This window comes from Medicago sativa, chromosome 2 (genome assembly GCF_051527215.1).
Source record: "Medicago sativa cultivar Bolivia chromosome 2, Bolivia_mono, whole genome shotgun sequence".
NCBI lineage: Eukaryota > Viridiplantae > Streptophyta > Magnoliopsida > Fabales > Fabaceae > Medicago > Medicago sativa.
Genome location: NC_140750.1, coordinates 30,416,529 through 30,432,111, shown reverse-complemented (window position 1 = coordinate 30,432,111; position 15,583 = coordinate 30,416,529). Strand labels below are relative to the sequence as shown.

Here is a 15,583-nt window from a genome sequence, read left to right as displayed (position 1 = left end):
TCTCAATATCCCACTTCGAACCCATGGTACTAGATTATCCTTTGACCTTGCCCCACGGTGGGCGCCAATTGTTGCGAATTCGATGAGAAAACTCACACCAATAACAACTTGATGTGTGGAGCAAGGGATAATTAAGCAACCAAAATCAAAGTGTATGGAACAGTTATAATCACATGCCAAAAGTAGAAAACAACAGCGAGAGAAAAGAAGAAGAGAGAACACAAAGAATCTGTTTACCCAGTTCGGTCCAAATTGACCTAGTCTGGGGGAGAGAGCAGCCCTCCGTTCCACTATATGATGAGTAACGTTACAAAAGAGATGGATTACAAGAATAAGTCTCCCGCCTAATTCTACCCAAATCCCAGCCTCTTCCCGTAACCAAGAGACTCAATCCTAATAGTGTTTCCCAAGGTGAATCAACCCTCAAAACCTAGTGTTTGTTCCAAAGAGACAAACTCTATACAAACCCTAGTTTTGTTGTTGCCTTTCTAAACCATTGTTTCAGCCCCCTCTATCTCCCAAGGTTTACACTGATACAATGTCTATATTTATAGTAAAAGTAACTCCCATAAAATTGTACCAAATCTGGCCCAAAAAATACGTTTCTGAAAAATAACAGCACGCAAAATCGGGCCCTGATTTTTACCATTCGGGCGCCGATTTTTCCAGTACCAAACTGCTCCCAAAGACAGCCAAAATCGGGCCCCGATTTTTGCCATTCGGGCCCCGATTTGTACTTTCAGCAAACATCAATTTTTGGCCTCCAAACTCCAATTTTGAGTCACTTTCACAACAATCTCCACCTTGACTCCAAATTAGTGATGATGCCCATTTAACATCAACACCTTGATGCTCTTTCCCTTGTTCCCACTACACCAAGTAGCTCCACAAGTTTGCACCCTAATCCCTTCAGCCATCGGAATGTCTTCCGCCTTCTCGAAGGTACTTGCAGTCCAACTACGCCAGGAATTTTAGGTAGTTCCACAAGCCTTTACCATACCTCTTCAATACGAGACATCTCCCGCTTCCTTGAAGATCTACTTGTTCCCAATCACCCTTGGCTTTTAGAGTAATCCACAAGTATACACCTCCCATCCCTTCAGCCCTCGGAATGTCTTCCGCCTTATCGAAGGTCCTTGCAGTCTAACTACGCTAGGTATTTTAGGTAGTCCCACAAGCATTCACCATGACATCTTCAACACAGGACATCTCCCGTTTCCTTGAAGGTCTCCTTGCATCCAATCACCCTTGGCCTTTTTTAGGGTAATCCCGCAAGCTGTGCGGTACATTCTTCAACCTTATGAAGGAATCCCTTGCTCACCATAGAGCATAGCACCCAAGGTCCTCCATAGCCGTACCATTACCGGTGTGTTCAACTCCACCTCAAGCTGAGCGTAATTTACCTCAACTAGCAAATGCGTACATCCCACTATGTCTTCAACCTTGAAACTCCACCTCAACAGGTAGATCATGAGTATTGTTGCCTCCGCCTCTCCAGACTGATCATGAGTATTCTTACCACCGCCTCTCCAGGCTGATGTTGAGTGTTTAACGTCTCTCCAGACGAACATCGCTCCACTAGGCATCAATCCCAAGGTGACCAACATCACCTTCATCCTCCAAACAACACCACACCATCAGAGCACCTGCATCCTCATAACCCTCAGTGACAATTTGTGCGGAGTTACCATTAATCTCCGGACAATCCTTCATGAAGTGACCCATCTTGTGACAGTTAAAGCATTCAGATTTTGACTTTTTACCACTCTTTCTCCGGTTACCTCTACCTCCACCATTCCCTCTTGTGACACTTAGGCCTTCACCGTTTTCATGAACTCTCAAGTCCTTGGACTTGGTCAACTCCTTGGTTCTCAAAGCCGATTGAACTTCTTCCAAGGTAACAGTGCCTTCTTTGCCATAGAGCATGGTATCTTTGAACGATTCATAAGATTTCGGTAGAGCACACAACAAGAGTATAGCTTTATCTTCATCCTCAAGTTGCACCTCAATATTCTCCAAGTCATCAAGGATTTTGTTGAACTCCGTAAGTTTCTCCATGATGGCCTTTGACTCCACCATCTTGAATGAGTAGAGTTGTTGCTTTAGGAATTGCCGATGAGGCAAAGACTTTGTCATATACAAAGATTCCAACTTTGCCCACATTGATGCCGCGGTTGGTTCCTTTGCTACTTCTCTCAAAACTTTATCTCCGAGGCACAAGACAATGGCACTCCTGGCCTTGTCCACCATCTCGGTCTTCTCCGCACGTGACATGGTGACCGGTAACGCACCTTCACCCTTCAAAGCTTTCTCACACTTTTGCTGTATTAACACCGCTTCCATCTTTACCTTCCATAACCCAAAATCGTTATCTCCGGTAAACTTCTCAATATCCCACTTCGAACCCATGGTACTAGATTATCCTTTGACCTTGCCCCACGGTGGGCGCCAATTGTTGCGAATTCGATGAGAAAACTCACACCAATAACAACTTGATGTGTGGAGCAAGGGATAATTAAGCAACCAAAATCAAAGTGTATGGAACAGTTATAATCACATGCCAAAAGTAGAAAACAACAGCGAGAGAAAAGAAGAAGAGAGAACACAAAGAATCTGTTTACCCAGTTCGGTCCAAATTGACCTAGTCTGGGGGAGAGAGCAGCCCTCCGTTCCACTATATGATGAGTAACGTTACAAAAGAGATGGATTACAAGAATAAGTCTCCCGCCTAATTCTACCCAAATCCCAGCCTCTTCCCGTAACCAAGAGACTCAATCCTAATAGTGTTTCCCAAGGTGAATCAACCCTCAAAACCTAGTGTTTGTTCCAAAGAGACAAACTCTATACAAACCCTAGTTTTGTTGTTGCCTTTCTAAACCATTGTTTCAGCCCCCTCTATCTCCCAAGGTTTACACTGATACAATGTCTATATTTATAGTAAAAGTAACTCCCATAAAGTTGTACCAAATCTGGCCCAAAAAATACGTTTCTGAAAAATAACAGCACGCAAAATCGGGCCCTGATTTTTACCATTCGGGCGCCGATTTTTCCAGTACCAAACTGCTCCCAAAGACAGCCAAAATCGGGCCCCGATTTTTGCCATTCGGGCCCCGATTTGTACTTTCAGCAAACATCAATTTTTGGCCTCCAAACTCCAATTTTGAGTCACTTTCACAACACAAACGAAAGAGTAAACACAATGTAATGTCTTTTTTGAAAGAAAAACAAATGTAATTTTAGTAGTAAAAAAGCTACTTTGTATGTGAATGATAAAATATTACATTTTCTTATGAAATACAACAATGTTTAATCTTTTTAAAAAGAAACTTTGTCGTTCATTATGGTTCTACTTGAGTCGAGTAATTAGTTTTTACTATTAGAATAATAGTAAGAGACAACACAAATGGTTGGAATTTGCACATATTTTTTTTATTACATTTCCACATGTTGACTATAGTTGGAATTTTATTGTAAAAACAAATAAATAAAGACTTGTTGGAATTTCCACATGTTGACTCTTGTAGCTCTTCTAATCCAAAAAGTTAACAAACAATAACAACTAAAAAAACTAAAAACAAACAATTCAAAAAAAACTCTTCTAATTCAAAAAAAAAACTAAAAAAACACTCAAACAAAAACAAAACAATTGAAAAACAAATTCTTGTACAATTTTCCTTTTTTTTTTTTTGTTGACATTAATAGCGTTGTACAATTTCAACAATAAATTCAGTTGCAGCAACACACCACCGTATAAGTTGAGAAATGAAGAAGCAATTAAATTCTCACAGTCTCTTTTTTCTCGCACCATCTCGTCACGCGATATTTTAAGCTTTTCGCTATGGAAATCAAACCCACGCTTCTGCAATTCTTTCTCCTTCTCTTATCTTTGTTCGCTGTTCCTGGAATCACTTCCAATGCGGTGAGTCACTTTTCTTTAAGCTTTTTCTTAGGACATGTTTGTTTGGAAATTAAATTTACTAAGTTGTTTTTATCTTTTGTTTTTGGTTGTAGACACTTAATGAGACTTGTGGTTACTTTGATGGTTCACTCAATAGAGATACTAAAGGTATGTATTATTTCTTACTCGTAACTTCAAATCTGGTCAATTTATCTGTTTCCAGTGAATCTGGACAAATATAACCTCTGAAGCACAAACACGGACACCGACACTGACCCGTGGACATTAGTAATAATTTGAGAAAGTAGAATTGATTCTGTGTAATTACAAGTGTTAGTGTCACTGTGTGTTGGATGCTCAGACATGTCTTCAATCCAAAATGTCGGCGCAAGAGTTTAACTACAATTGATTCGAATAATCCTTTATCTCTATTAATATTATTTGGGCAAACAGTCGTTTTCGTCTTTGAATGTATAACGAGTAGTCACGATAGTCATCGTTTTCGTCTTTGAATGTATAACGAGTAGTCACAATAGTCATTCAATGTATCGAAATTCCAAAATAGTTATGATTGTGCACTCTGTTAGTCAAAATAATCTTTGATGTTAAAATGCTCCGTTAATACTTTCATATCAGTCCCTCAATCTACTTACTTACTTTCATATCAGTCCCTATAAGAAAATAGTTACTGTCAGCATTGAGAGACTATTTTAACATCAGGGAATATTTTGACCAACAGAGTGCACAATCAGCACTATTTTGGAATTTCGATACATTGCGGGACTATTGTGGCTACTCGTTACACATTCAGGGATGAAAATGACTATTTGCGCATATTTTTTCTTATTCTACTTATGGAGATACCAAGAAGCGAGGGATGGACTTGGGTGGAATAAATATAGTGCTTTAATGATCTTCTAATGTGACAGACATTTTGATACAATGTTTTAATTGCAATTGTGGGTACTGGTTATGTTGTAATCCTTGAAATTGAAGATAAATACAGCTGAAATAGCAATTAGGGAGTATTTCTAATAGATGTTATTTGGTGGTATTATTTTGAGTGCTTTAATAAAATGTAATTAAAAGCTTTCTTAGTCTATATGCAATTACCTTAAATAATACTAGTTGATTGATCTTTTGAAATGGAGGGATAGTATTCATAGAAATGTGATGGATGATGAAAACTAATCTATATCTGAGATTATACAGGAGGAAACTTATATTGTTGTTAGCTGGTATATAAGCAACTATATACTTGGCCACATACAATCTTGTCCCACATGAAATTAGTAGTTACTAACTGAATAAGTAACAAGATTTATAAGTAATCTTTTATTGACTACCCTATTTAATCAATAGCGGATGTAGTGGCATAGCAGACTCTAGGCACTACGCAAAACGGCATTTCATGTGGTTTTGGGTAGCCTCTATAGTACCTCCAGTGACAGCCAGATAGTGGTAACAGTGGCATATACAGTGAAACTCTTGTAAAAATCTGTAAATGTTTTAAACTTATATCTGTTTCTGTTGGAGATTCCGCCTTAATTGCGGTCCGCCCCTAGTCGCCTAAATTGCGATCTTTGGTTAGCCTTCATTGCAGCCTCCAACACTTTCATTGTGTTGGCTTTGAGGGGGTGGATTAAGTCCCACATCGGATAGATAAGACTCTTGAAAAGAGTTTATAAACAGGAGACACTCTTCACCTTACAATCCGGTTTTGTAAGAATGAGTTAGGCCCCAAATTTCAACAGTTTCCTCTTTTTTTTTTCTGGAGTTTTGGTCATTTCACACACCCCTAAACTTTTGATTGACAACGAAATAGGGCTCACCTGTCCTCTCATTTCTTCTCCTCCAAAATGGCTTCATTTCACTTCCTAAACCCTGAACGGCTTTGTCTCCTCTCCTGGAGACCCTCCTCTTGCAACAACCACTAGGCAGCAAAAAAGAACGAGGAACCAAGCTACCACTACAGACACAAACATATAGGCAGAAGAGGAGGAGGATGCAGAACAAATGCGGTCTAGTAGTGAAGTGAGTGAACATGATAATGAAGAAGAGCTTGGAGATTAGTGATTCCATTTAGGGAATAATTGTTATTTATTTTAAATGCTTAGATGAGTTATTTTCAGCATTGGAGGCTAAAATTTAACTGCTTTATACTACTATTAATTTTTAATATCGGCGACAATGAACTTTGATTATTAGTTATGACTATATCTTTTTTTATTCTTCTATTTTTGAGGTATGTCCCTTCTATGGCATAAATTTCTAGCATTGTTTCTCTATACTGCAACGCAGCGGCCTTTTGCTGGCCGCTATATTGCCAAAACGTGTTGGGGGGACTGCCGCTGCGTTATGCTCTGCTATCCGCAGTTGACTGCGCAGTGACCAACCAAATAAAATTAGGAAGCTAAATAATAAACAAATCACTAGAGACTCATCTAATTATTTCTGCCCCAGGCTCGTTCTTCTGATGAGTTTGTTTCCACTTTCCAGACCAGATGTATGCTCATGCTCACATCCAAATGAAGTGTCTAACAACCTCATAATACAAATGCTTCTTTGTTTTTTAATATTTCTATAGTTACATGTATTCTATCTTAATTATAATGCACTTTATCTTAAGGTGCTTCAAGTCATATTTTGTTAGGTTCCACAATAATTCTGTTCCCAAGGATAAAAAATACTTCAATTTTATTATAGAAAAAAGGGGAAAATGGTTACTTAACTTCTAGTTGTATAACTGGTTGTTTGTTAGTTAGTTGAAGGTTAGTGTGTGTTTTGATATTTCTGTTGCAATCTGATCTTATTATAAATAGGATCAAACCCCTCCTTTTGTAGGTAGGAATTCATTTGTTTAAGTTAGTGTAAACTAGAGAATGCTCTGGTGGAGGGGATTCGAATCTTTGTTATAAATAAAACTATATGGGCAAATAAACCCCGTGTCTCTATTCTGTTTAGAAGTTTCTATCACATTTTAATTATCTTTATCTGCATATTCATGTTTTAGTATCCATATATTTTATATACATTTTTTCCACTTCTTGTGCAGCACCATGCCCAAATGGTTGGGTTATGGACCCTAATAAGACCAAGTGTTTTCTCCATGTTGGGAGGCCTCAATCATGGAATGACTCAGAGACATGTTGTAATAAATATGGTGGGCATTTAGCATCATTGGCATCACTTCAGGAGTTACATTTTGCTCAAAGTCTATGTGGTGAATCCATAAATAGTTGCTGGATTGGTGGAAGAAGACTCAACAACACTATATCGGGTTTTCAGTGGACATGGTCTGATGATTCACAATGGAATAAGTCCATATTCCCTTTGGCTAATGTTCCACTTAATTGTACTGGAACTGGACAATCCTGTCTTAGGAACATTACGGAGTATTTATGTGCAGTAATGTCTAATAATTCAAAATCTCTCTTAAGTGAGAGATGTGATAATCCTCATGCCTCTCTATGTATACTTGACTTAGGTACGCCCTTATTTATATTACCCGCGGATTCTCATTTTACATTAATTAGAAATTCAGTATGTATATTTATCAATTATTTATTTAATTCATTCTTCCAAAAGGTTTGTCTTTTTCATTTTTATTTTTGGGTGTGCCATTTTTTCAGATACAAAATGTAATCATATGCACTGCCATAGAGAATACCTTATCATCCTTGCAGTGGTAAGTGGATTGATACTCTTGACAACATTAGCAGTAGTTGTCTGGCTTCTTGTATATAAGCAGGGCAAGAAGAGAAGACGATCTAGAAAACTAACTGATCCTGCCGCTACACTTCCATCATGGAAAATTTTTACAAAAGAGGAACTAAGGTCAATCACGAAAAATTTCAGTGAAGGAAACCGTCTTGTTGGAGATGCCAAGACTGGTGGTACGTACAGTGGGGTCCAACCAGATGGCTCAAAAGTTGCCGTTAAGAGATTAAAGAGGGCAAGCTTTAAGAGGAAAAAGGAGTTCTATTCTGAAATTGGCAGGGTTGCAAGGCTTAGACATCCAAATCTGGTGGTTGTGATGGGATGCTGCTATGACCATGGTGACCGCTACATTGTTTATGAGTTTGTAGCTAATGGGCCCTTAGATAAATGGCTACATCACATACCAAGGGGGGGTCGCAGCTTAGATTGGGCTATGAGGATGAACATTGCAACGACGCTTGCTCAAGGAATAGCGTAAGTTCAAAATATACTTATTCTTTGATAACTTTCTACAAGCTTTGTCTAATGTGTACAAGTAAATAATTCACATCATATCACATTTGATCCAGTGCTAAGACTTTCTGATTTAATGGTGGAAACAAGCTTGTGCATGATGCAAGACTTGTTCCACTTGTGTACCATAGAATTGGCCCTTTCTATATGTCCATTTAGAAATATTCTTTCTTAATTATACATGTTTTCACTCTATTAATAGAAGTATTCTTATGAAATCTAGCACCATCTTATGCAATAAATATGTTGATAGCACATCTCTTATACAAATCTAGCACTGCCTTGTATGTTTTCAAGATTATCATGAAGAAACTTGACACCCATTTCCAGGGCACCACATATGTTTGTTGGGTTTCACTTAGTTATGGATTATAGTTTTCATCCTTTCAAACAAAAGTATTTCTTATAACTTATTGGAATCTTTACGAGTCTGATTTTTTTTTTGTTCAAGCATTACGAGTCTGATTTACTAACAAGAAAAAAGGATTATATAGTCCATAGCATTTTAAACTCGGTGGATATATTAATCACAATTTTTTTTTCTCCCATTTCAACAGGTTTCTGCATGACAAAGTTAAGCCACAAGTTGTTCATCGAGATATTCGAGCTAGTAATGTGCTGCTGGACGAGGAGTTTGGAGCGCACCTTATGGGTGTTGGCTTGTCCAAGTTTGTGCCATATGAAGCGATGCATGAGAGGACTGTGATGGCAGGGGGAACTTATGGATATCTTGCTCCAGAGTTTGTGTACAGAAACGAGCTTACAACAAAGAGTGACGTTTATAGTTTTGGTGTCCTACTACTCGAAATAGTTAGTGGACGTAGACCAGCACAAGCAGTTGATTCTGTGGGTTGGCAGAGTATATTTGAATGGGCTACACCTCTTGTTCAAGCTCATCGCTACCCTGAACTCTTGGATCCTTATATATCTTCCTCATCTACTAGTATCATACCAGAGACTAGTACTATCCAGAAGGTGGTTGACCTTGTCTATTCATGCACGCAGCATGTCCCTTCTATGCGCCCTAGAATGTCACACGTTGTTCATCAGCTGCAACAGTTTACCCAGCCACCTTCAAAATAAAGCTAATTTAGTTGCTATGACTGACTGAAGTTTTGAAATTGCAGTCGCCGTTGTGGTTATCTCACAATCCTCGAGATTAAAAGATTGTAGACAAGTTTGGCTGATACTGCTGCAATTGTGGTTCGTAGATGTCTTAAAAATCTCAATATAGTGGTCCGTAGAGCTTAATTTAGAACCTTGGTCTAGAATTCAAGTTTTTGTATTCATAACTTCATAGTTGTCAAAGTTTGTTCTTAAATGTAATAGATAAACATATACTTTAACATGCCCTTCATTAGGGTTGAAATTAGATTGGCTTAATTATTAGGTGGCAACAGCTAGGGTTAGATTGGGAAAATTCTGCTGAACATACATGTATTGTAATTGTGCTGAGGTGGAATTTCTACTTGAATTGTGTGTGACCCTTTTGTCATTCTTGGCAAAATTATAAAAAGGACATATGGAAAAAGGGGGACAAGAGGTAATGTTTTTTCTTTAGCTTGGATTTGAAAAAGTAACATCCTGTCATTAGTTTCCTTTTCTTAATAATCTACAAGTTGATAATGGACTTGCCAATTGTACTTCTATTATTCATTTTTATATTACAAATTTGAGAGAAGATAGAGAGCACGGTAACTCTTGCAAACAATTCAAACTTCAAAGAATCAATTTCGTCATTAGACCTCATAGGCTGCTAACATCTCTGCAGACCATCCTTTGTGCTTGGTAGGGGTGTACCAAAGACGAGTTAGACTGAGTTGTGCGTCTCTCATCCAAACCCTAACATTAGACAAACTTATTTTTTAGACCCATACCCTAGATCGATAAAGCCCGATGAGGTACTAGTTCAATAAGGATAAGTTCATACAAGACAATACCAAATTGATCCCAAGACAAGTCACCAAATCATACTACATAATAATATATATTTTTTTTGGAAAAAAAAAATCAAGTAAACTCATGGTAATTCAAAAAAAAGTAACTCATAATTATGTTTTTTTTTTCTTTTTGAAATAGCAAAGGAAAATTATTTATATTAACAATAGGTAGAGAGACTACAACATAGCACCAATACAAGCTATGTCAAGATATTTGACACAGCCATGCAACCAAACTATAGTAGCAGCAACTAACCACCTGAAAAAGTAATTCTATGATGGCTAAGCACCTCCAGAAAACAACAATGACTTACGCCTATATTTCTTTAGGGATGATGATTACACCTGTTATCCCCCAACAAATGCTCAATACTGCATCCATAAAATCAATTTTTCCTTAAAACAAACAAAAATGCAAGGTGTACTTGAACGCTATATGATACAAACTAACAATGAATGGCTGGATATATTGCAAGAGGCTCAACTTGCACTTCTAGGGTTGCTGCCATAATGAAGTAATAGTAGCACTAATAATATTTGTTGGATCAGAATTCCTCTGATATAGATATAATGGTTGTAATATAATGGTTGTAATGACCATATTCCACCACTCCCTGCATCATGTGTTGAAAAGGACAGATTATAATACTTAAAAAAAATAAAAATACAGGCAACAGGAGGAGCACACTAATGATCAGGAAAAATAAATAAAAACCTTCTCTTAGCATGAAATTTAATCTCACATCTAGGTTATCAAGTCTCTTTTAGCTACACGAGTCTCTCTCATATTCTCTTATACACAGAAGTAAACAAAGCCCTCATGGAACCAGTATAAAATGATGGTGTTAACAGATTGTTTCATTTCTAAGTAAACACAAATACATACTACCTTTGTTTCTATACATACGACCCTCTTCAAAAATATTTCTGTCCCTTTTTATAGGACGTCATTTTAATTTCCAAGTACATAAATTATTTCTTTACCAAATTATCTCTAATTATTTCACCTCTTTTTCATACCCAATAACTATTACGATAGAAAAGTTAAATTAATACTAATAACCAGTGTTGTCAATAGCGTGCAATACCCGTGTAGCAGAGCGGCCCTTGGCAGCTATATGACACGCACTAGAGGAGCAGTTTAGTGTAGTGGCCATAACAGATGTAACGGCTGCTATTAGCATGGCACCTCATAATGACTTAAAATGATTTTAAAAGTCCCTTAAAAGTTAAATTCAAATGCTTTTTACTAGGAGTATTTTAAATTTTTTGAAATTAAAAACATCAAAAGATTTTAAACAACATTTAAGCTTCTCCTTTCTCCCCGTCTCACTCCTGCAGTCATTTTTCACCCTCTCACTGGTCAACCACAGCTAATTGTTGAGTTTTATGTTTAAATTATTATAAAAAATATACTCCCTTCATCCCATAATACTTGACACAGTTGACCTTATTATGCATGCCAATGCATAACTTTGAGCTTAAATATCTTGAACAATATATTAGAAAAAATTATGAAAATTCGATATTTTGAAAATACTCATCGAGACGAATCTAACGACATCTTATATGATATTATTTATCTTTGTATATTAGTAGAAAAATGCGGTCAAAGTAAGTTAGGTCAAAATTGCACATTTTCAAATGGGTCATCTATTGCGGGACGGAGGGAGTATAAAAGTTTCAAAATAGCAGTCGTCCTACTAAGGGTCTGTTTGTTTCAAATTTTCTTAGAAAAAAATCTAGTTTTTTAAAGAAAAAAATTACTTTTATCATTTTAGTTGTGTTTGTTTGGGATTTTTAGAAAAATCATTTTGTGAAAAAAACATTTTTGGCGTCAAAATGAAAAGCTATTTGAGAGATACGGAGGTTAACCTAATGAACAACAAACGACACTCTTACCCTCAAAATCTATTCTTTTGCTGCAGTGCTATCTCACTAAAGCGTTTTTGGAGTTGGCTGCTACGCTATATAACACTGCAACTGACAACTTAATATCTATTATTTAGTCTACAAGGACCTATATTTAAGGACGGATGTAATAATAAATAAGCAAACTACAACTTGATTAAAAAATGGACTTAAAACACTGCAGAAAAGTAGGTCACAAGAATTTTGTTTTACGTCAAATTCACTAACCTCAATCTATAGTTTCCGTCGTTGGAGATTGTTGCGCTTCGAATAAAGTCTGTATTCTCTGCAATAAACATGAAAGCCTGATGCTTAGCCAAATGAAAATATCCAATTATCCAGTTACAGAAGCGACCCCATAAGTTTTCGCTATCGCGTCTCTCTAAAATTGCAGTCATGTTTTACTCCTAGAACCTCGCTCTTTTTATTCAATTCTGTCTTCAGAATCTTTGCTGCTTGTTTAGTTTCATAAAACGTTTTAGGTTTTTATATCTTGTTTTCATTTTTAATAAACTTTTATTTTCTATTTTCAAAATTTGTATATGAAATAGTAGCGAAAACTATAAAAAGATGTTTTCACTGTTCTCTACACAAATCTTTAAAAACAGAAAACAAAGTAAAAACAGTGAATAAAATGTAACCTATATGCAGCGTTTACTTTCTACCTTAACAGAGCTTCCAACTTCCTCCAGCTTCTGCAATAGTAGCAGATCCTCAGAATGAGTAGAATCATATCTCAATGACTTGGATGGAGACATCTACAATGACAAAAAACAATGTGAGCGAGAAGATAAAGATCATAAGTAACCAACATGAACAACAGCAGTTAAAAATATACTCGACACGACAACACCCTCAACTTGAGATTTCCTGGATAAGTAAACGACTTATATTATTGGCCACTTAGAAGCAAAAGAGACCAAAATATAGAGGAAAAAATTGAATACTTCTCGGATTGGCGAATGATTTACCATCAAATGCGAACCATCTTCTAATGTAGACACATGTCTTGAAACAATCTCATTTCTCATGTTTGATAGGTGCATCATAACAGCCTAAAAAGAAACCAGGCAAAGAAAAAAGAAGTTTAACATATACCATCAATTCAAAAGTGAAAGAAGAAATACAGAAAGAAAATCACAATTTGATCAGGCACAATCAAATACCTTCTTGAAAGCGTTAGGATTTGCAATTCCCAAGATTTTAACATCGTCACCGGGTGGCCTTCTAACTCCAACATTTTCAATTCTAAGAGAATATACACCAAAAAGGGATTGCAAGTACCCTATGAGAAGATATTATTAATCAGATACTAGAAATTAAGCCACAAAAACGGTTCAACTGTGCAAGTACCCTATGAACAGGTACAATTAATGAGATACAAGAAATCATGGTTTTAAATTGGGGTTTGCAACCCCAATTGCAGCCACAATAGAAAGGATATTGATTTTTCCACGACGCCATTGAAACCACAATTTAGACCGCAAGGATTTCATTTTCCTACATCTTGCGGCAATGTAAATGTTCACAACGTAACCGCAACCACAGCCGCAATTTTAACAATGCTAGAAATTAAAACCCCATAACTATTGCAAGTAGCATATGAACAGATATAATTAATCATATACTACGAATTAAAACCAGAGGGCCATAATTATATATAATTACACGAGGCTGGAAGAATAAAAGTAAGGCATAAAATCTACCAAATCTTATAGCATGAAACTAGCACTTGAAAACAAAATAGGGTTGTCCAAAAGCTTAAAGAACACAGAAGAAAACAGCAAATAGCGCACCTTGTTCAACCACAACATCAGCCACAGAATGCAATAAAACATGCTTCTCTTTATTCAGCACTCCAAAACAAGGAAATGGTACCGGTCTTGTGACCTGAGCTAGATAAAACACAGCCTTATTACAAGTCAAGAGATCCATACATGCAAATATCATACATTCACAATTTATCAAAATCAGTACAAAGCTAAAACCACCCAAAATCATGTCTAAAGTGAACGATGTATCATAAAAGGCAGTTACCTTTTGAATATAGACCAGGTATCTTGCGCGCAACTAGAAAGACTATCACTCTAACCAGATAGAACCACATGAGCAACAAAACTCCCTTAAAAGTTTTAATGTCACTCGGGAGTTTTGACAGCATCTTGTCATTTGGAAGAAATAGTCTTTGTCACTGGGAGGCAGACCCTCGAAGTGCTGTCTTGTTTGTAATCAAAGGGGATTGTTCCCAATATTCAGTAATAATATACCAGTTTGTTCTACCACGAACGCTAAATGTTACTATATTAACATCTTTTACTAGGATTTAAACATGAGGCCCTTTAACTTCTCAACTCATTCAACTCAAAGTTCAAACTCCCAGCTCCAATAACAAATTCATAGTTTATTATACATATTAACTTTTTAATGAGCTTAATTCTTTTATATATAATTTATAATAATTTATCAAGAAAGTGAAGGCAAACGGACAACAAGCTGCGCCGCTAACACTTTCTGGATGACAAAACCAATCCTCTTCAATAGGCCCAGAAGACAAAACAAATCCTCTTATACATATTAATGTATTTTATCATAATCACAACAAATTTCCAATTTCAACAACAAAAATTCATATAACTTATACTAACAATCTCTCAAATCCATACCAGTAATATTCCCAACAGAAAAAAACTAAAAAAATATAAATTGAAAGAAATAGTAGGAAAGTGAAGAAAAGAATACCTTATAAACAATAGCATTTGGTGTAAGGTAAAGGCTTCTAGAACGAATATCTCTTCTAAGTATAAACCTTCTGATTGGTACATAAAGCAACATGAGTAACCCAATTCCCCAAGCTAATATAAGTAACAGTGAGTAAAGTACCCACTGTACTGTTTGATACTTGATGAAATTCTTCTCCATTTCTTGAAACGATGCTGCATATAACACTACTTCTTCTTCGTTTCCTTCATTCTCTTCCAATAAACCCTTCTCTAAGGTATCTATTTCCACTACTTCTTCCATTGTTGTTTTCATAATTGTTTGTTGATCCTCTTGCTAGTTGGTTGCTACTTGCTACCATTCAAACGAATTTCAACTAATCAAATGAAAAGTCAAAGATGAAAGAAAAAAAGACCTCTATCGGCTGTGTTATGTTGGGCTTCTGAATTTCTTTTCACACTCTGTCTTTACTTAACACACCACAATAAATACTAACTACTAACAATTCTCTCACAAAAAAAAAAAAAAAATACTAACAAACTAACGTCCTGCATTGACATTAAAAAAAAGTTTTGTTATTGTGTGCAAATTTACACATGTTAAGAAGTTTAAAATAGTAATTTTGCATTATAAATTGTATATTTTGTACTCCCTCCGTTTCAAAATACATGTCCATTTTTTGCAATGTGCACTATTCACTTGACTTACTTTGACCATACTTTTTTACTAATGTATAAATACAAATATTAGCATGTAAGATGTTGTTTGATTTGTATCGACAAATATTTTCAAAATATTAAATATTTATAATTTTTTACTTTAGATAATTAAAGATATTAACGGTCAAAATTGTGCATTGGCATATGTGAAGTAGTTGACTTGG

At 36.2% G+C, this 15,583-nt stretch overlaps 2 protein-coding genes across 2 annotated transcripts; one reads left to right on the top strand and one right to left on the bottom strand.

The window, feature by feature from the left end:
- Window positions 1-3,750: 3,750 nt before the first annotated feature.
- On the top strand, window positions 3,751-9,691 carry LOC146946156 (protein kinase family protein / C-type lectin domain-containing protein). Its single transcript, XM_085744333.1, has 5 exons — window positions 3,751-3,919; window positions 4,012-4,066; window positions 6,954-7,385; window positions 7,531-8,092; window positions 8,689-9,691. Exons 1-5 carry the CDS (start codon window positions 3,839-3,841, stop codon window positions 9,212-9,214), a joined length of 1,656 nt encoding a protein of 551 aa, XP_085600459.1. The 5' UTR covers window positions 3,751-3,838; the 3' UTR covers window positions 9,215-9,691.
- Window positions 9,692-10,342: 651 nt separating this feature from the next.
- Window positions 10,343-15,205, bottom strand: LOC146946155 (uncharacterized). The gene is made up of 7 exons (XM_085744334.1): window positions 14,722-15,205; window positions 13,779-13,872; window positions 13,149-13,267; window positions 12,954-13,037; window positions 12,648-12,740; window positions 12,211-12,268; window positions 10,343-10,685 (listed from the first exon to the last, which is right to left on the bottom strand). Exons 1-6 carry the CDS (start codon window positions 15,013-15,015, stop codon window positions 12,212-12,214), a joined length of 741 nt encoding a protein of 246 aa, XP_085600460.1. The 5' UTR covers window positions 15,016-15,205; the 3' UTR covers window positions 10,343-10,685; window position 12,211.
- Window positions 15,206-15,583: the final 378 nt, after the last annotated feature.